The 21,613-nt window shown below is 42.6% G+C and overlaps 2 protein-coding genes and 1 long non-coding RNA gene across 5 annotated transcripts in view; 1 reads left to right on the top strand and 2 right to left on the bottom strand.

Moving 5' to 3' along the window:
• srpx (sushi-repeat containing protein X-linked) overlaps nt 1-3,430 on the top strand; it is a 16,450-nt gene extending 13,020 nt beyond the window's left edge. For all 3 annotated transcript variants that reach the window (XM_019894519.1, XM_019894518.1, XM_019894520.1), the window contains 3 exons: nt 1,538-1,671; nt 2,466-2,587; nt 2,792-3,430. In XM_019894519.1, the coding sequence (XP_019750078.1) occupies nt 1,538-1,671; nt 2,466-2,587; nt 2,792-2,975 (440 nt within the window). In that variant the 3' untranslated portion in view covers nt 2,976-3,430. The remainder of the gene's footprint in view (nt 1-1,537; nt 1,672-2,465; nt 2,588-2,791) is intronic.
• LOC109530645 (uncharacterized) overlaps nt 1-4,552 on the bottom strand; it is an 18,368-nt gene extending 13,816 nt beyond the window's left edge. Inside the window, exons 1-2 of the long non-coding RNA XR_002171040.1 lie at nt 3,705-4,552; nt 3,387-3,389 (exon numbers count right to left, since the gene is read on the bottom strand). This is a non-coding gene — a long non-coding RNA (uncharacterized LOC109530645). The remainder of the gene's footprint in view (nt 1-3,386; nt 3,390-3,704) is intronic.
• Nucleotides 4,553-7,719: 3,167 nt separating this feature from the next.
• sytl5 (synaptotagmin-like 5) lies at nt 7,720-19,909 on the bottom strand. The gene is made up of 16 exons (XM_019894417.1): nt 19,794-19,909; nt 18,377-18,575; nt 17,856-18,013; nt 16,796-16,930; nt 16,571-16,655; nt 16,353-16,482; nt 14,418-14,518; nt 13,686-13,781; nt 12,046-12,111; nt 11,061-11,239; nt 10,496-10,598; nt 10,157-10,318; nt 9,982-10,090; nt 9,014-9,152; nt 8,731-8,939; nt 7,720-8,141 (listed from the first exon to the last, which is right to left on the bottom strand). The coding sequence occupies exons 1-16, from the start codon at nt 19,907-19,909 to the stop codon at nt 7,990-7,992; spliced, it is 2,139 nt and encodes a 712-aa protein (XP_019749976.1). The 3' UTR covers nt 7,720-7,989.
• Nucleotides 19,910-21,613: the final 1,704 nt, after the last annotated feature.

The following is a 21,613-nucleotide window of genomic DNA, read 5'->3' as shown; positions in this document are numbered from 1 at the left end:
GGGGGGGGGAACAGCAACAAGGTTACAAAAAAACTTCTATTTTATAGTATAAATCAAACCTGGTGGAGAGCATAACAGTGAGTTTTTCCAATCAAATCTGAATTGTTAACAATGGAAACTCACTAATAACAAGACATACGAAGTCGGTTTTTTTTTGTTTGTTTTTTTTTTTTGCACTTCTGTTGCTTTTTTGTGACACATGTAGCCACAGGTTTCGGCCATATTTAAAAAAAGAAAAAATTTGCGGTTGGAAAAAATATACTAATAATAATTACATATGCAGGAATGAGTAGGTTAGCCGTGAGTAGCGAGTTGTAAAATAAGCATTCGTAGCCATAGAGTTACATGTAGTCATGACTTTCTCACAAGCCCACGGCGTTTAAAAAATACTGCGCCAAAGTACTTCGTCAATGACATTCACACATCGAAAAGACGTTACTAAGATATAAAGAGTGTAATGGATAATTATGGAGACTAACTTCTCTAAATCTTACCTTAGCGTCTCCGCTCCTGGCCAATCGAATTCAGAAAAAAAGATCACAATGCCTTCCCATCGCGAAGTGTTTGAGCTTTTTTTATGATTACTACACTCGCCCTGTCCAACACACACGAGGTGAAAAGGCAACGTGGCGGTTTTCTAAAGATTTAAACGGGTGAAGCGCTTCTCAAAACAGCGATAAATGAAGAAATCCAAATGTCAATAGTGTCGACTTGAACTTGGTGCTGAGCGTGGAGACGTAATTAACAGGAAGTCTAAGGCTGTCATGGCCGCCGGTCAGAATTGATTGGTTCATTTTTGACCCAACAAAAACATTACAGGCATATAATGCAAAAATGTTTAATTTGAACCAATAATTTGATTATTTTCATAAGAAATAACCCAGAATATCGACCCAACGCAAACAATCTGAAAAATGAGTCAATGAAATTACCCAACTGCTTTAGAGTGGTCTATATCTATCTATCTATCTATCTATCTATCTATCTATCTATCTATCTATCTATCTATCTATCTATCTATCTATCTATCTAGCTTCTTATCCATCTCCCATCCATCCATTCCTCTAGTTATATGTACACGAAGGTACAGTATGTGAGAGAGTATTATACACAGTGTATAATACTGATACAAATTGTATTTACACATACTTTGTTCTTTTCCACTGTGGTCAATTATTATGTAATATGACAGACTGGCACATAATTCTTGTAATTATTCCAGGAGCACTCTTGAGAGCTTTGCACTTGATGCTGTTTTGTGATGAAATGAAATCGGGCCCAAATGTACTGCCTCCTTAGTCCACACGCACATAGAATGACAAATGAAGTCGAAAACATAACCGTTATGATGCATTCAAGTTTTGCTGTTCTATTATTCATGCTGCTCATTTATGTGCCTTTCCCTTTGGCGTGCTATTTCACTTCCTGTGAGCCTGACGAGAGCGGGAAGGGAGCCCACTAAGTGTATTCCGTTGAATCTAATTCCATTCATTGCACTCTGCCTTCCGTCATCCATGCATTCTTTTGTCCGTCACAGCCATGAACATTAACGTGGGGGTGCGCAGGGCCGCGGCACTGCTCGATCAGTTCTACGAGAAGCGACGACTCCTCATTATCTCCGCACCGACGGCTGCCAATCATAATTATCGCTTCCAGATGACCAATCTGCAGGTGAGTGAGAGAGAGAGAGCGTTGTGAGTACAGTTTGTGTATCTAGCGGCTAACCCATGGGTCAGTACACATCAAAGTGATGACTGACACCCTTTCTAATTAGGCTATTCTAAGAGCCTTGTCACAAGCGACCAAGTCACATTGCCTATAAATGTTTGACCTGTTCAAGACCGATGGCTCATCAGCTGAGATCCCCAGGGTCAACTCCAGGATGACCTGAGCCATAGAAAGATGTCGGTGTGTGGAGAAGACCTTACGGGGTGTGATTGAACTGGACTAAATAAGGCTCAATTGAATGTAAAATATTTTGGCTGGGGGTCTGCAACCCATAAACCCATCTGGTGTCCTCTCTGTGGAGCTGAAGGAGCTGGTTCCACCAGGGTGTACACGTCCTGCTCATACCATGACAACCTGGACCTGGATAACGGGAGGAAAATGGATTTCCAAGTATTGTAGTGGTACACTTGCCTTTCTCTGATGCAAACGCATGGGTTAAGTTCCCACTCCCTGTGATTTCATTGGTGCACAATGGGAAGCAAGCACCCTTTTCTACCTTCGCCCATCTACGAAAATACCAAAAAAAAAAAAAAAAAAAAAAGAACCCTCCAACCATGCATAGTTAGACTTAACTTTGCACGATACTTGCGCTGGGAATGACAAGAGTGCCCATAGAGATGATCAAAACGTATTTTTTGTCGAAAGGACAAAGACTAAAATACGAATACAAACTTTGACTGGATATCTTGTATATTACGTGTCAGACTTTTAAACGTGTATATCTGTGGGCACAACAGCACGCCCAGTGTGGACTGGACCTACGGCACATAACCGTCATTGAGCTGGTCGGGAATTACCCAGCCCAAATCGGCCGCATTCGACACAGGCTCCTCCCCCCCATGCTAGCCTTGCAACTCAGGTATTCACACACACACACACACGCACACACACACACACACACACACACACGCACGCACGCACGCACGCACGCACGCACGCACGCACGCACACACACACACACACACACACACACACACACACACACACACACACACACACACTTTCTTTTTTGTGTGATGTCATCACACATGATGTTACTTACTGTGTCCTCTGCATTACCAAGGTTACTGCTCCAGATCCCACAAAGGTCCTTCCAAATGGTTCTAGTGGACAAGCAGGGCACGGACAAACAACGCTACCCGTTCCCGATTACGGCGGCCGAGCTGTTCACCACCGTTGACACCTTTCCTCTACGCAAGGACGAGATGCTGATGCAGCAGGCAGCCGGACAGACCTGTCAGCCATAATGGCCCATGCTCATGTCCCCCCCCTACCCTGGGACTTGCAGCCATTCTTGATCCAGTGGCTTCCCCCTTGTCACAACACATGCTGTATGATCATGACACACCATCCTCGTGTGTGTGGGTGCATGTGTTTGAAACAACAGTTCTCTGCCATGCCACTCATCTGAAAGGAGATTTTTTTTTTTAAGCCGTTCAAGTCACATGTCACGACAATCATATTGATTCCTGTGTCTTGCCTACTGGTATGTATTTTTTTTAAATAATTATTTTTCAAAACGTATGTAAGTATGTTTAGTACAAAAAAAAAAGTTTTACTGTATCGAGTGGAAAACTATACTATTTATGTCTCACTTCCTGAATAATAATGTATTCTTACACTCTCTGGATTATAATGTGCGTCAGAATGTTGTGTACACTCTCTGGATCAAATACAGTGGAACCTCCAAAGTCCAACTAAAGCTCTGCCAGTATGCGTGGATTATTATTTTTATTAGTACAATTTTTAAAAGAACCACAGACTATTGGGGGGGGGGGGCATATGAACAATAGTGGGTTGGGATAAATACATAAGGTCTGCAGACATTTAAGTGACCAGTGTTTATCACAAGCTCTTTGTGTACTTAAAGGTCACCTGTGAAGTAATTTTAGAATATTCCAAACAAAATATTTTATGTCACAAATAAATTAATTTAAAAAAATGCTTGAGATAAATCATGAAAAATACCTCGAAACGGGTGCTGAAAGCCATGCCATGGCATCATTTTGTGAAGCTATGAGTCATGTTTGAGATGCAAAATTAAATAGCTCACGTGTACCAAACAAGACACTCATTTGATAGAGTTTAAATATGTTGAGAGACCAAAACACTTTTACTTTAGAAATGATAAATATTGATAATATTGAAATTTTCATTCTGTATTGTGTTGTGCTTTTGCTTATTTTCCCCTTGACTCTCTGTCTTTCTGTCTCTTTCTCTCTCGCTATCATCAACAACACATTTTTGAAACTTTTCCCAGAATCCAATGTCAGAACCTCTGGTCTCAGTACACACGCAATCACTTTAAATAGAATGCAGGAAGCCAATGTTAACAAAACTCTATTGAACATATTCCAGGATGTCGCAACAGCGTGACATTAAACCGAGAAGGGAAGTAGCTGGAATGAATGTTTACATGACCATTAACATTTAAACGACATATTTTGATGGATTCTGATTCAGACAACAGGAGAAAGACTTGCCCAAATTGACAACTGAAGAAATGCATGGAAGTGGCCAACCATAATGTATCTCATTGGATAACGACTAATTGTTTACCGTATTGTAGGGAGGGAAACAAATTTCCATTACTTAGAAACGGGGAAAACCATCAATCAATCAAATAAATGGCAACTTTTATTTTTTATCAAACTCCTCTTTCCATACTATGACAAGTACAGTATGTCTAAATAAATAAATAAATAAGCTATGCCTTTTTTAGGCTGGGAATGCGATATTTCATAACATTTCTACTTTGGTTGATGTTTATGTTGTGAAACTAAATAGTTCACACATTTCAAACAAGACACACATTTTGTCATTTAAGTCAGGGGTCCCCAACCTTTTTTGCCCCACGGACCGGTTAAAGTCAGACAATATTTTCAGGGACCGGCATTTAAGGTGTGGCGAATTAATACAACAAAATAATATGGTATGAGCTGCATGAAAACTGTGGTGTTTTCGAAATATAATAATAAACACAAGTAGCGTCTAATCTGGTCGCAAACTCTTATCGCTCTGGTAATGTTTAATGCCTTCAAAATACGATACAACGCAAATTCAAAGTGCATGAAAATGACGACTCACCACAGCCCCGAGCTTGATTTTCTGCAATCAGACAGTCCCATCTCGGGGTAATAGGAGACAATGACACCTCAAGTGTGTGGTTTATGTCCAGTCTACTTCGTAATTTTGTTTTAGTCGCCGTTGCTGCAGAAACTCCCCACTTCACACAGGTAGGATGTCGGAAATAGCAACAGTGCTATTGTGGCGATCTCAGAGTATTCAGCCATAACTTTGATCCAGTTGTTTCGAACGTACTTTTAAGGCCGCTGTCATTTGTGATCTCCAAGCAGCATTTTTACTCATTTTGCGGGCTTTAGTGTTTTGTTTTTAAGCGTCATTGGTCACGTGACCGAGAAGTGTGGCTTGACGTGAGTCAAGCGTGACACAGACGGATGTAAAAGAGAATCCGGTAATTTTTCAAAATAAAACATCTTTCGTGTTCCGAAATAAATAAAACAGAAATAAGGCAAGTTCTTTCTGTGCGGCCCGGTACCAAATGCCCTGCGGACCGGTACCGGTCCGCGGACCGGCGGTTGGGGACCCCTGATTTAAGTGATTTCTATTACAATGAGAAATGGCAATGCCACTTAAGCAGCATTAAAATGGGCAAGATTTCATTTTGTCAAATAACACGCAGGTAACCAAGTTTTTTATTTTCAAAATATTTTTTCCACGAGATGAAATAGTTTGGACACTTTGGAAACATGACATACGAGATAACATGCTATTCATCAAAAATCAGTAGGCGGGTATTGCACAAGCTTGTGATCAAAAATCATGTTGTACATGTATTAGTAGTCGTAATAGTGCAGGAATGCTATACTATGACACAAACATACACTAGCATTCATTATTATCGGAAAATGCTCAAACAGCTTTTATTTGGAGACATGTTTTTGTGAGTTGTGAGCCCCTCCAATGGAAGCGCCACTATCAAAGTCAACCAATGGTGTGTTTATCAGTGCTAAACTTCCTGTTTTTTTTTTGTTCGTATTTCCCTCTACGAGCACGCGGCTAAGGCATCACACTGATACAGTGTTATCTACATTTACATCAAAGCTGGATGTCAAGTACTTACTTACAGTACTTCCTTTTGCCAGATATCTTTTTTCAAAGCAGGCACGGAATGTTGTCAAAGAAATATTTAATCAACGAATTACTAACTACTCAATTTAATGGTCAAGACGAGGCTAAATCATGCTAGCGAGACTGCGCTGCGTAAGCTTGTGTGTAACAGGCACAATGGTGCTTTGAGCTAAATGCTAACATTAGCATGCTAAGATGACGACGACACGTCCACTGATGGTCTAACTTGTCAATAACTTTGGTACCAAACATTTTACAATTGTACCTTGACTTACAAGTCATGAATCTAGCCACTCCCCCCACCCCCCCCCAAAAAAACACCACAATTTTATTGTGGCAAGGGCTAAACAACACAATAAAATAAACAAAAAGAGAATGGAAAGAAATTACTGTAATGTTTTTTTTTTAAATCAACGATAATTACTTAATGTAATTTAGTATTAGGTTGTTGGATGTATGCCTATAAGGGGCGTGGCCTTTAAGTGACAGGAGATGGAGTAGGTTAGTCTACTTGTGAGCATCTGGATGTTAGTTGTTGACTACAGAAGCTCCTCCTGTTCTCATTATGTTTTTGTATAGTTGACTTGTTGTCCCGTTCAATAAACGGGTGAAATAATATCGTTTACTGTGGCTCTCCTTACCACATGGGAGGGCATCACACTTTGTCTTTCACTTCGCTCGAGTGGCGGAGTATCTAAAGCTTGCTTGTACAAAGCAAAAAAAAAAAACATGGACTAAGCGACAGCTTGTAACTAAACTCATAAAATAGGGCACTCTTAAATCAAGGCACAACTGTATTTGCATTAAGCGTTGGTACTTTACTATCGTGTTAAAGAGATTTTGAGAAATGGAAAGCTAGCTTATCAATAGAGAATGCCATTATCTAGCTAAACTGGGAAAATTCACTCCGAAGCTATGATGAAGCAGACACTTTCACTCATTGTACTTGCAAGGATGTGCTTCACAGCAGTTAGCTTGCTCACAAGGGCGGCGCCACCAAATTTATCAGTGCTTTGACTCATGTCTTGTTATTCAGTAAAAAAAAAAAAGTCTCTGATAGCCATAGGTATCTACAAGCTAAAAATGATTTGAATACATTAATCCCATTTGGGTGTGCTTAAAACTAGATAGAATGCTGCATTGTGTTTCCTGTTTGGAAGAGTAAATTGAGACTTTTTTGGCAGGAGTAAAAGGGCAGTGGGGCACATTTGGATCCGAGGGTAAGGCATGGCCGGTTGTTCCATACTGGGGGAGGAAAAGTCAGACTGGAAATAGATGCTCTCCTTTCTTGTCAAGTCTCTGGTGCTTCTTCCCTTGCCATCGCTCCTTCTTTTGACCCATTTCCACCAAGCAGTACAATTAGGAAGGGTATGTCTTTTTGGTGTTTCCACTTTCACAAGTTCTGGGTACCACACTACATAATCCGCAAGGGGAGATCTTGCAACGTACTTGGTTGAACGCACTTTGCGTGTGCCGAAAACATGCACCAACCCCAGCAAGTCTATTTCATCTTTGGGTTGAACTTGGACCACCCTGACTTTAATGCAAATGCTGCTACGACTGGCTGGGAGTCAGCTACTTTCCATCCCACAACGGCGCAAATGCCCCGTTACGCCCACTTCTACCTGTGCAAAGTCTTTGAGAATACCAAAAGAAAGAAAACTCCATCCATCTGCACAGTTGGACTGCACTTTGCGCTGGACTTGTTCTGGGCCTGAAAATAGGGCCTGTCATCTTCAAACAGAGTAGATAATGTCATTGGAAATATATCTCTGAATTCACTCGACAAGGAAATCTTACCAAGCTAAAATTTCCTGATGTATTGGCAGATAATTTTGCTTTGCATTACTTTTTGTTTGTTCTTCTTATTTTTAAGACCAATTTTTTGCAACTTTCTCATCCAATCGGAAGATGCGGTGTCGATGTGAAAAAGGGCACACGGATGCGGCAGTATCCCGCCTTCCGCGGGTTGTGTGTTGCGACATCTCAAGTTTGATTCCGAGACAAAATCGAGTTGTACAACACGGTCCAAATACAAGCCAGATGGGTTTCCAAGCTATGCTGTACTACCTGGTGGAAACATGTCTTATGCTTGTAATCCATTCGGGCTCATACGGTGCACGTGGTGCACTTGCGCATGCTGGACCTCAGCATGAGAGTACACTCCTGGGGGACTTCTGGATTTTCAATCATGCGCTGCCACAGCCGCTGCTCCTCCCCGTATGAGTCCATCCAGTCCACTTGGTTCCCGTAACTTGTGCCTTGAGGGGACAAGTAGCGAAAAATAACCCCCATTATTATTGTGTTACTTACAACACAGCAGGCCATTGATCAAAGGTATGAACTCAGTCAAACTCGAATTAGATTTTTAGGCCTGGATAGAGTATATTTTTTGGAAACGACACAAAAATTCAAGCTGGACGTCTGTTCTGAACAAGAGTCCAGAGTCATGGAATAACGATAAGCCTGGAAGAGTTCCAGTTCCATGTGGATTTAATGAAAATAGTACATAACAAACACATTTTCCACTTTCGTGACACAGTATTTTACTTTTTTTGCTGTTTGATTCAAAATCGAACTGTTCTTCCCAGCCCACAATCAAAAATGGTTCGGTCCTTTCATCTACTTAATTTCTTTACTTTCGTAAGTTTTTTTTTCTCCATTTGAGTCACGATGGAATCTTCCACAATATAAAGTGATGTCCTTTTTCTTGAATGAAAACATCTTACTTCATGTAATTCATGTAATATAATAATTAAAAAAGGACTGCGTCTTATATAGTTGCACGGTTATACTTTGCCTACTCCTGCTTCTGATTGTGCTGGTGTCCGATTGCAGTCTTGCACACACCTGTACCGGCCCCCAGCCTGACTCCGCCCAGGAAGACATTGCTGGCCAGGGCCTCCTTGTCCCACACGGTGAGCTCCAGGCACACATTGTTGAGGTCTCCTGGCTGCAAACCGCAGTAGGTGAAAGTGTGATTCCAATGCGGGTTGACCGTACGACGCTCCACCGCCGTCTTGTGCTTAGTGGACTTCTGGCTGTCCGGGAGCAGGTAACTGCGCACAGTATGATCCAACGCATTGCTTGATTTCGACAACCTTCATTTTATGAAGTGTGATTATGATCTCACCCTTTGACAAAAGGATCAGACGTTCCTCCAGACTTGACAGCGGTTAAATTTTTGGCCCCCTTGACAAGAAGCTCAACCATGCCCCCTTTGGGTGGTGTGAAGGTGCTCTTCTTCTTGCCCTTCAGGAAGCCCTTTTTCACTAAAAGAAGCAGACAGTGTTTTTTTTCTTTTTGTAGAATAACACACAAAACAACACCGTCTTCCATCTATGCGGGGTTGGATACAATAAAACTAGTGTAGAATCCCGTGAATAACATGCACCCAGTGTATAATGTGCCTTGGTACTTAAAAACATTTTTTTTTTCATTTTTTTACAATCCTGCATAGGTACTGATAAACATCGAAGCAATGTGTTTTTTAAGCCCCCTCTATAATATCTGCCCTTGATATGGGACGATTGCTCCCCACCCCCAAAATGAGCATTATTCACTCGATATGCGGTGTTGATTTGACAATATTTTGCACACACCTTCATGCAAATATTCTTCAAAAGTGCCACATTGCATCTCACAAAGCATCTCTTGTGTACAGCCCGATTTCAATTCACACCACACACTTTCACCTGGATTTAGGTCTGGGCTCTGGCTGCGCTCTTCCCCAATTTAAGTCAGTTTACAAGATTCGCCAGCATGTTTATCTTCAAAGACATGCACCCATACAGTGTGGTAGAAAATCTGAGGATTTGTAAAACGATTCAAATGCTGTATCCGCCACGATTTGAGGAAATTTACATTGGACAACCATGAATGCAGCTGAAGTATACATGATACGTTGACATCTTGACGTAATACCAATTTGCCCGGCAGAGTGAATTGAAAGGCAGCATTAAATCAAAACGCACAAACGGTTTCCCTCTTTACATTCTACTCTAATAATGGCATCACCGAATGGAGTGTTCTGATTTAAGAGCGTGGCAACGGAACGAATGAAACTTGTATCCAAAGGGACCGCTGCAGTTGTGAATATACCTTGTACTTGGTCTAGAGGCAGCATGAGGTTCTTCTCTGCAGGAATGTACTTCAAAACCACAGTCAGTTCTCCCTTGTACTGCATGGCGGCGTCTACGCTGCTCTCCAGCTGCAGAAACATATTGAGGTTTTGGCACATTACGAAGGAAGAAGTCTTCAAGAGCGGAGTGGCTACCTTGGGCTGCAGACCGAACCACTCATCAATTTGGGAATCGAACTGCCAGGAGTCAAAAGTCAGCTCTACTTCTCCCAAGAAGCTGTTGTGTCCGAAGCGGTCATGGTGCCACACAGACACTTGCAATGTACGCGTTTCCAGCTGCGAGTGGCTGATCACATACTAGACCAAAGAAGAACCACACACACACACACACACACACACACACACACACACACACACACACACACACACGCACACACGCACACACACACACACACACACACACACACACACACACACACACACACACACATCAGTTGGAGCTGAACCAAAAAGATGTTGATGAAATGCACACACCCTTAGGTTCTCATTAAAAACAGGATTGATGCTGTTGGCCTTGATGCTGGTCTTCCTCTTGCTTTGGCGCGACATGTCCGGCAGCAGGTACGTCTTCACGTAACTGTCAGGAAACACACTTGGTCACTATTTCTTTTTTTTTGTGTGTGTGTATCGAAATATGATTTCATGAAATTGTGACTCTCTAAAATTGAAAGAGTGAAACAGCATAAAATCCCTGCTGTGTTTTATTTTATTAAGGCAATTGGGGTTGCAGCTAAACAAACAAACAAACAAAGCCCCAAAAAATCTCATATATTCATCCATCATTTTGGGGGAAAAAAAAAAAATCAACCATTAAAATCATTACTGCATGGGTTGGAGTGCAGTGAGGCTAATTTCAAACCATGCTACAAGTTTGAAAATGGCAAACTGTCCCTTTAAGACTAAGAAGTTTTGCTTGTGCCTCAGTATTTCCTCATTCATGGCCACACATACTCACACGAACATACTCGAGTGTTGCTGGGTCACGTTGGATGGTTTTCGTGTGTGTGTGTGTGTGAGCGCGTGCGTGCGCGCATCTCACGCGTCAGTGCGTTGCCTCCTCTCGTCCCCTGTGGCCAGGTTGTGGCACTCTTTGACCAGCACGTTGAGAGCGCCCGTCTTGTAGCTGTAGCTGATGTTCAACAGGATCTCGCCACTGACTCGGGCGTTGCCATAGTCACCCGTCTCGCTGTACATGCTCATCATACTGCTGATGCTACTCTGGTGGGCGCAGACATGAGAGGCACAGGTCCATGATGGCCCAAGGGGATGACGACAAAGCAGAAGGAGCGGAGGTGAAGTGAGGTGAATTGGTTGAAATAAAAGTTTGTCGGGAGGACATCCATTTCCCAAACTTTATAATAACTTCTTTTTAACCCTTTTATATTGTTTTCCCAGTTTACATTTGACGGCAAAGAATAGAGTACAATTTTATTCCTCTAGCACAGGGATGGGCAATTGACAACCCACACTCTGAGTGGCGCCTCGATTAATTTCCCTTCTCAAAAAATGAGGGGGGGTGGGGGGGGGTGCAACTGCATAGTTTGAAATTATAATCTCACCATTCACTACTAGATGGCTGACATTGCTGGTAAGGAAGTGTCCCATGCACCGCCCCCCCACCCCCGACCCATCAGAAGCGCTGATTAAATATCCGTTAGCTCGTCCATGCCATTTCCCAGTTTGTGTTAGCATTCGGAACTGGGAGATGTTAAAGCAAAGTTATGTGGTTGTTTTGAATACATATCTAACTCTTTGTTTCATGCTCAGTTCGACAGAATGGCAATCAAACTACACTGCCAACATTTTGCCCACAAGTCAAAGCAAAAAGACGACTGGAGGACAGCTCGTATCTCAAGGCGCCAATGTATTTTCAAAAATCCCTAACTTAACTTCCCACTGGGAATTTACGAGAAACCTCCTGGAATTGTCCTCTATGAACTACATCAATATGAAACATGACCACTTGACTGTATATTTGCTTCACATTGCACTTTGGATTAGAAAAAGTGGAGCGGGAGTCTTACTGTCTCAGCGTCTGAGTCGGGGACATTGAGGAAGGCCCACCTCCTCTCTGAGGCAGGAGTGGAAGACTAGCGGAGGGTTAAGAAGAGGAAAAAAAAGAGAGAGAGAGAGAGAGAGAGAGAGAGAGAGAGAGAGCAGTACATCCAAGAACAACATCACACTGGTTACCATGGCAATTATCAGAGCCAAGATACAGAGATTACGGCTCATCCGGAATTGGCCGTGATATCAGCACGAGCGCACATAATCAAATTGAAGGCCCCTTCCTCCATTGTATTCACTCAGCTTGGCCCATCATATTACATTACATCCATATATTCATACTGCGACTGTAAATTCTTTTGAATAGCCTTTCTATTACTTGTAAAGATTTTTTTTTAAAGTGCTAACATCACACTAGGCTTGAGTCACAATAGCCTTACATCAGTGCTAATGCCAATAACCTGTTCCTCACAATCTCAACGTGCGCTATATGAATGTGAGAACACTAAAATTCCGTCAGTATTGGAGCCAAAATGTTTTTATATATTTTTTTGGGCATCACTAATACAGTACAATACTTGTTCAATTCCAAACCTGATGATAATATTTACTTATTCACATTTTAATCACAAGTGAAAACATTTGTTATTCAACTAAAACAAACAGGTGGGAGACCGTTTGAAAGCGAGTGATGTCACTTGGCTATATAAATATACAAATATCGAATTAAGATTTAATTTCATTAAAAAGGTGACTTAGGAAGCGATATTTTTTAACACGAGTTTCTCTAGTTAAATTCCCTTCCTGAGGAAAAAAAAAATCTCACAATTCACTCACTTTTTTTTTCCTCGTGAGGCTGCGACTTTTTCTTGAACTACCTTTTCCTTGCAATTTTTTTTGGAGACTATTTTTTTCCTGGAAAAAAATATGACTTTTTCTTCATGAAACCCAACTTTATTTTTAACGCTTCATTCTTGTAACGTTGTCATTTTAATCACAATTTTAAGACTGGGACTGGTTGAAATGATTCAACTTTTATCTCATAAGACAATGACTGTATTCTTGCAGCAATATGACTTTACGAACGTTCTGAACATTATCAGAAAGCTGTATTTTATGGTGGTCATGATGGAAGTGCTGCGAGAGCTTCGTGTTATTCTGAAGCAGTACTTGGGGTAAAAAGTTTTGAGAACCACTTCTCTAGCTCAAGCAGCGCCGGACTAGATTGCGTGTCCCTTACACTCAGACATCGTTTTTTTTTTTTTCCTGTCTGATATTGTAACTTGACAACATTTCAACTTAATTTGCCTCCGGTACTGTTTGTCTACTTCATAGCAGATCCTGTGTGTTCATTGTGTGTATTACGATACACCACATCCTCCACCCACGCCCTCAATCAATGTACTGCACGGTGGATATAATTCTCAGGCACGCCACAATCAATGTTATGATATCATAAAACAAAACTGTTGAGTTCGGCGCCCTGTGTGTGCAGCGGCAGGATAGTGTTTGCGATGCCTTCAAGCTCCCTGCCTATTTACACGGCCAAGACACACAGCAGGTGTTGAGCGTGTTTGCACTGCACCACAAGGTTGCGTATATTCACGCTTCCCCCCGCCATGTGCACTTAGTAGCGGTTCAAAAGAGGTCGCGTCGTTACCGTGGACACGGCGTTGCTGAGGTGGCGTCCCGCCGTCTGACTGTGGGCCGACATCAGGGCGTCGATGTCTTCCTCGCCGTCCTGGTCGGAGAACTCCTGTGGACCATCACGTTGAAAGTGAGGGCAGGTGGAGGTGGGGCCCTCCTAACGTGATTGGTCACTGCGGTGCCGTGTGTACGTGTGCGCACGCATACAGCCAGATTCCAAAAACTCAATGAGACGAGTCAGAACACTGTGTGATCATTTTTTGTTCTTACTACTGTAAGCCGCTGAGAGCCAAAGTGTGTCTAAGCCTTAAACTATCGGCCAAACACGCTCCGCTTACCTTCAAAACAAAACAAATGAAAGCAAAATCCTCATTTGTCATCAATGAACCACATTTGGTCACGTCATTTGAAAAATCATTCAAAAAAATATCAATTAAAAAAAATCAATAAGTAGGTTTGAAAACAAAATAAATAACATTTCCAAAATCTTAGCTGAGTTGAACACTCTAAACTGTTAATGTTTGCTTTGAAACAGGGTGAAACTGCATTGAGCTGTTATGCTGCACATAAATGGAAAAACATGGCCACAAAAATCAAGTCAGCCATGAGTATACACACAACGCAAATTTATTTTTGGATTAATTTGGGATGTAAATGTTGGATGTAGAAAGGCCAAAAAAAGGTCAAAAAGTCTGGACTGCAGCATGACACACATGCTACTGTTCCATGAGTTAGGGCTACTTACCGTCTCATTGAGACCTGGCACAGAGCGGCTTCTGAGGCTGAAGGTGTCGTCACTGAGTTCTGATCCTGCAGCCGATAGGTCCATCTCAGAGCGACTGTGATCTGATTGACAAGAGAGGAATAGAGTACAGTCAAACCTCGGTTTTTGAACGTCTCGGTTCTCGACCAAATCGGTTTTCGACCAAAAATTTCGAGTTTTTTATGCCTCGGATGACGAAAAAAATTTCGGTTCTCGAACAAACTGAGCGCACTTGAATGCACCACTTGACTCCTCTTGCCTTCCTTACACGAGGAAATGACGCTTCCTCGGGTAGACGAGGAAGTGACGCTTCCTCGTGTCGCTTTCCATTGTGAGCAGACGTGTTCAATAAACATTTTTTTTTTTTTTTTTTTACAGAGCGTGGTTTCGGTTTTCGAACAATTTCGGTTTTCGAACAGCCTTCTGGAACGGATTATGGACGAAAACCGAGGTTTGACTGTAATGGCCTTCGTGATAAATACTGAAATCAAATAATCCCAAAATATCCATGTCCACATTTACAACATGAGATTAGGCAGAATGAGCTGCAAAAGTGTATATGGCAATTGTACATGATTAACAAATAACCTGTATGCGGATGTGAATGCCAAACTCTAAATAATGCAGAGGTGCCTTATACAGAAGTGAATGGGAACAGCAGCAAAAAATAATTGGCGGCATTCTAAAAAAAAACAAACAAATACAAATCAACAAGACACATGTAAATGCACAAATAGCCAAAACTATTACAACACACCTCTTCAATTAATTTATCACTAAATCAGTGGTTGACCTAAACCCCGTTGTCTGTGATTCCTCATTGTAACATCGTATTTTGGACAATTTTATGCTTTCAACTTGATGCTAAGGCCCTTCTTCTGTTCTAGGGTCCAGAATGGCATGACTCCTTGACGTGATGGGTCCTTCATTTGGTTAGTGGGCCCTAAGTAGAAAATTACCACCAATATCATGGCACAATTGTCGATCGTTGATTACGTTCCAATGCCACGCACGTCATAATGAAACATTCGGAATCAATATCTATCTACTAACATGATAAAAACATTTTTAAAATTCATAATGTCAAGCAGAGATGCTGATCATTAAACGTATGAATGGTTGCAGATGGCTACAGACGTGTTTTACTTTTTGAACTTGGCTTGAATAAATTTTGCTCTGACCAACCAATAGAAGGACAGATAATTGCTGATGTCATTGAAATCTGGAAATTTGATTGATTAAAGAAAGAGTCCACGGATGTTGTAATTAATTCAAGCCATGTTGTTCAGCAAGACTGATTCAGAACGCCCTGGGCAGATTAGTTTGACATAACAGCACATAGAAGCTGAAATCTGATTGGACAAAGAAGAAAGCCAAGAGAAACAAACACTAACCTGAGGAAAAAAAACGGTTGGGAATAAATTCATAAAGTTTAATGGCTCAATTATTAGAAGCTTGGTTCTTAATGTCAGTTATAAATCAGTGATTCTGGTCATGTTTAGTCCAGCAGAAAGTGCCTCTCTTCCCCTTACAGATTACCACTGCTTGAATGACTTCGGCATGGAAGGAAGAAAACATTTAGCATGAACTAAAACAGTGTTGTCTGGGTAGGTTGTCTGCATCCATATTTGACCACGATGTGACGTCAGTACGCGTTTGAGACATTCTGGCAAGATGCTCTACGCTAGGTGCTTGAGCAGAATTGGTGCGCTATAAATATAATTGGTGATATAGACCGATGTGCCCCTTTACAGTCTCTTTTATAGGCAGCTGGAGTTACTAAGGAACCGCGCACACTTCATCGCAGCAGCTGTTAAAGGCTTCCAAGTGTCTGTTTAACAACGTGTTTATTTACTAGAGCCATCTGTAATATAAAACTTGGATGGGATCTCATTAAAATAAGTCAACAGTACCAACCCGATGACACGGAAGCCTGGGACACGGAAATAGTCGGAGCGCCGTAGCCTCCCCCATCATTTCCTGTCGCTTTCTTCTCAGGCACGCTGCCGCTGGAGTGGAAGCTGGAAACACTTTCTGCTCCGTCCGGCTACGTGCAAACAATGTACAATTTAAAATAAATGAACGAGGATAGTGCGTGAGTGCGTGTGCTGCGTGCTGCGTTGGCTAACCCTGACCCTCCGGTTGCTGCTGGCAGTGGAGTATCTGTCGGGAGTTTTAGATCGTCGATTGTTGAGCACTGTCGGCTTCCCGGAGAAGTCGCTGACAAGAGCACAGAGGAAGGAGAAAATTGCCACTTTTATTGTCAAACCTTCATGGGTAGGAACAATAGGACAGTAAAAACCACATATTTGCGCTTTGGGATCCGCAAAGGTGACGTTGACTTCATTTTCAACAGACACCTGTTTGATGGATAACTTGGAGCGGAGCAAACGCTTCGCACGCTCTGAGCGTCTCCATCTGAAGCCGATTTGAGGCCACCGATGCCGTTCTCCGACCTCAAGGTCCTGCCGTTCACTTTATCCATTTTCATCCTCCTGTCATAAAGACACAAACACATCCATAACGAATGTAGATTTGTGTTTGCAGGAAGCTCAGACAATACTGAGCATTACTATCCCATTTTGATCAGCTAGTCAGTTAGGCAGGAAGTCAATTTAGTCGGCAGTTTGTTTGGCTCAGTCATTGAGTCAGTCAGAAAGTTAGCTACTCAGTTGGTCAATCAGTCAGTCACTTAGCTAGCCAGTTGGTTGGTTCCAATTGGTCAACTAGAGAAGTAAATTACCGTATTTTCCGCACTAAAAGGCGCACCTAAAAGCCTTCCATTTTCTTAAAAGCTCACAGCCCGCCTTAAAATCCGATGCGCCTTGTGTAAGGTCATTACGGTAATATGTCGACCCCTAAATGGCTCCTTGCTAGAGACATGCGCACAACGCAGAGTTCAAACTTAAGGCGATCGGTTTCGCAGTTGAACACGGAAATAGAGCAGCGGCAAGAGAGTTCAACGTTAATGAGTCAATGTTATAACTTGCTGTTGGTTAAGTAAACTGTGTCGCTGCTTTATTAAATATGTTTTACTGACATCTGATCGTAGCTATATAAATCACGGTGTAGTGTAGCGTTCTGTTGGCATTTCCTTGAGCGTAGCCCCATCTAGTGGATGCACTGTAGATTGCATCTTATAATACGGTTGGTCCAATATGTGAAAAAAAAGACAAAATAGGTCATTCATTGAAGGTGCGCCTCATATTCCAGTGCGCCTTATAGTGTAGAAAATACGGTAGTTAGTGAGTCAAACAGTCATTTGTCAGTCAGTCAGTTAGGTGGTAAGTCTTCTAAGGCCGTTGGCAAAGTTTTTGCTAATATATCTCCCAAGATGGTTCAGACGTTTGTGAACATTGTCTTTACCGTACAGTATTTCCTGTATTAGCACTTCTTACAAAAAAATCTTTTCAGTCTTACCCTTTCTTTCTCAGTCCATCAACAAGATGTTTGGAACTCCTGCTGGATTTTGGCGTATCGCCCCTCGCCCCCTCAGGACGGAGTGTTGAGTACTCCGGGGACTTTTTATCCTCTGTGACTTGGGATAATAGACATGAGGGATGGACACGGTGTCTCATCTGCAAAGCGACACACCGATGAGCTGCAAATATCAACGAATATAATCAATAGTCAAGCATAGATGACGTCACGCGAGGCAACACCATCCTGTACACCTCAAAAAAAACTCAGTTTTTCATTTTTATTGGGTTGTCTTTGTGTTTACGTTTCTACTGTGGTTAACTTATTTTAACTTCGAATCATTTTTCATCTCAGCGACACAATAAATAATAGCACTCGCCTTGGTCATGTGTTATGATTTCGGAACATGAAAGCCAACAAGCTACCAAAAATGAGTCAAAAAAAAAACATACAACCATGTTGGGTGAGCTTATTCAGACACACAGTAACCTAGCGGACACTTACGAGATCTTAGCACACACGTTACACCTCCACTGACGCCGCTTTGGAGCGGAGACGCGGCACTCGCTGCACACACGCAGCTGGCACTCGTCACATAGCTCGCCGCGGTCGAAGATTAGGCCCAGCGTCTTGATGCAGCGGGCGCACTGGCGCTCAGCCGACTCCCGCGGTGGCCGGGAGCCTTTGCGTTTGATCTCCAGCAGCTCATTTTTCAACTTCCTGTTGGGGAAAACGCACCGATATGAGAGCTTGAAGAAAAAAATAAATGAAGCCTATGAGCCAACATTCTCTCATTCATGCTGACATCACCTTATAGTGATTCATGTGTTGTCTATTTCAACTTAAAGTTTGATGAACCTTTGGCAAGGCCCTTGGCATTTTCTAGCACTGAAAACCTCCAATCAGAAGTCGGGATTGCTGGAACTTTAACACCGCCAATGTAAAGCTCTATTTCAGTCGTGCCAAACTGTTACCTCAAATTACAGTCAATTTGAATTTTGGGTACTTGGAGTGTCTTGAGCTAAACTTTTCCCGTCAGATATGATGATGAGAATCAGCACCCCCAAATCTGAGGACATGTTCCTCAGTCGGAAAAAAAAATGGAGTGCTCCCTGGTGGTCAGGATTGAGATCCTGTTCCAAGTGAAAGAGTTCAGGTATCTTGGGGTGTGACTGAGTCATTCAAAGGGGGCTCAGAGTAGAGCTGCTGTTCTTCTGCATTAAGAGGCGCTAGATGAGAAGGCTTGGGTATGCGGTTAGGATGTCTCCTGGACACCTCCCAAGTGAGGTGTTCCAGCCAGGACACGCTGAAGAGACTATGGGCTCTATTTTCGTGTTCGCATAGGAGGAGATTTTTCGTAGACATGCGCATGCTGGTTTATTTAATAAAAGGCAATTTGCGCCGTTGTGGGCGTGAACTCGGCCGACTCCAATCACCGCCAATCAAAGGTAAACTCTCCTGAAAATTCTGTACATTAGAAATGTTTGTCTGTTACCTGCCGATCAGATGTGAGAAGCACCACAGAGGTTCTGGGTTCTAGGACCTATCAGAAGTTCTCGACCTCTGGCAGGGTCTTGAACCCACAACAAAATTTAGACACTGGATTTTTAGGAACTTTTCGTTCTTGCTAATTTGTAACATATAGTATATTCATACCTGACCACAATCGTTTTATATGAAGGGACTAAAAAAAAATACAATATTGCACAATAAATTTGATTAATGTATGAAAGTCAAGAAATTATTTACACTCCATTTTCTACATGAGCATAATCATTTGCAGAATTCTCACCAATCCCTGCTGCCACAATGACAAATTCATCCTGTGAGCCAGATAAACCCTCTACTGGTTTTGGCCCACGGGCCGTATGTTTGACACCCTCGCATTCACTGGTTTAGTTTCATAAGAGCTTGAAGCCCATGAAGAGACATTCTCACCGTATCCTCTTCTCCTCTCGCTTCCTCAGCTTCTCGTCCTTCTGCAGCACTTTCAGGATGCTATCTCGCTCGTGCTCCAGCAGAAAGGAGAGGTTCAGGTCATCGGCCACATCCATCACTGCCTCGACTCTAGATGCAGCCGGTGGAATCAGCCGAGCGGCGACGCCGCATGCAGTGAGCTGCCGACTTCTACTCCGCCACACGACTTTGTTTCCATCATTGGCATCGTCATTGGTGAAGCTTCACATCGTCGTCCGAACTTCTGGAGATGAAATGGCCCACACCCATCCCGCCCTCGCCTCTAGATGCAGCCGGTGGAATCAGCCGAGCGGCGACGCCGCATGCAGTGAGCTGCCGACTTCTACTCCGCCACACGACTTTGTTTCCATCATTGGCATCGTTATCGTAGGGGTTGGGAACCCGTAGCCCTTGAGCCAAACAGCATTTGAACCTCAACACTATACAGACAAACGTATTGGGACCATGGTAGAAATAAAATATGGTATCTCAGAGAACATCACACAAACGTACTTGCGGATGTTGACTTGATTGCGAACAGCTTTGCTATTACATGAGAACACTTTCTTTTCATTCCCTCCAATCCTTTCCATCCTGCGTGGTTTCCTCCTCTTTCAGCGACATCCTCTTCCGTGCGCTCGTCCCGTCCCTTTCACGCCAATTAGAGAAGCCGCGCAGCTTCATTACGGAACGATTGGGCTGCTGCTTCCTGAGCTAAGCTGCAGCTGCACTCTAATCAATTGAGCAGATTTTCTTTCACCTTTAAGTCGCCACGGTGGGAATTTTGATTCTCTTCTTGTGTGTCTCCAGCAGGTGGCAGAGGAAGGCTTTCCTGCCAGCGTGCACACCTGCTGCCACATATTTAAGGATTGAAAGGCTGCCTAGTCACTGTCGGATTATTGACCTTGTTAGCTGCTTATGCGCAAGTGTTGTTTTCTCGATCTCATCGTCGTCGTTGTTGCTCTCTAGTTCCCCATTTGTTGACGTTATTGATTTCATTTTTGTCTTTGATCTTGCTCTTATTTTGTTTCGTGTAATTGTTTTGGCATTGTTTTTCCTGGCTCCTAGTGACCAGCAATTTCTGTTTGTAACTTTGTCGTTATGCTTTTCTGTTCATACATATTTTTGTTTTCGCATTTTGTCTGAGTCTGCGTTTTTTCGGATCCAAAAAACGTGAAGAAATGGACTCATTCCAAGTCGGAAATAATGAATCTTTCTTTGGACTTTTGACCCGTTTATGGCACTCACATGCAAAATTTTAGCCCCAGAAAATTCTTGCATTTATTGTTTACTGGAATCATTTATGAAAATGATTACCGGGAATGTTTTGAAAGTACTACCCCCGAAATGACCAAAATTTGAAGTACTTCTGATCAAGGCCCAAACACACAGTGGTCCTCGAAAAGTGCCGAGTTCTGAAGTAAAATCTCACAGTTTAGTGTGTGTGTGTGTGTGTGTGTGTGTGTGTGTGTGTGTGTGTGTGTGTGTGTGTGTGTGTGTGTGTCACAGAAGGTGTCATGTCGCGTGTGCTCTCCCTGAGTACACACACCCAACGTATTCCGATTGGCTCTGCTCTTGAGCAAACAGGAGATGACAGAAATGTTTGGCTTTTCAGCCCCAATGAATGCGCCGGCGAGCCGCACAATAAAAACGTTGCTCAGAGGAATGCGTGACTCACCCCATTTTTTTTTTCTCTTTCTCACTGCCTATGAGTCCTTTGTCACCGACTTGAAGCCTTTGCGGGGGCACATGCGCGAGACCCCTTGGAAGTTGTAAGATTAGCCATGTTGACATGCAAACGG

Source organism: Hippocampus comes, unplaced genomic scaffold (assembly GCF_001891065.2).
Source record: "Hippocampus comes isolate QL1 unplaced genomic scaffold, H_comes_QL1_v1.1 scaffold96, whole genome shotgun sequence".
Classification (NCBI taxonomy): domain Eukaryota; kingdom Metazoa; phylum Chordata; class Actinopteri; order Syngnathiformes; family Syngnathidae; genus Hippocampus; species Hippocampus comes.
The sequence above is the reverse complement of the archived record's forward strand: the minus strand, read 5'-3'. Positions and strand labels throughout refer to the sequence as shown.

What these genes read in the sequence shown, in the direction of transcription:
- sytl5 (XM_019894417.1), bottom strand. Translation starts at nt 19,909, where the DNA reads ATGGATGTGGCCGATGACCTGAACCTCTCCTTTCTGCTGGAGCACGAG. An exon ending in GGCGTCAGTGGAGGTGTAAC is followed by an intron (nt 18,014 to 18,376) that starts GTGTGTGCTAAG and finishes GTCGCTTTGCAG; the next exon opens with ATGAGACACCGTGTCCATCC. An exon ending in CCAGGCTTCCGTGTCATCGG is followed by an intron (nt 14,519 to 16,352) that starts GTTGGTACTGTT and finishes CTTGTCAATCAG; the next exon opens with ATCACAGTCGCTCTGAGATG.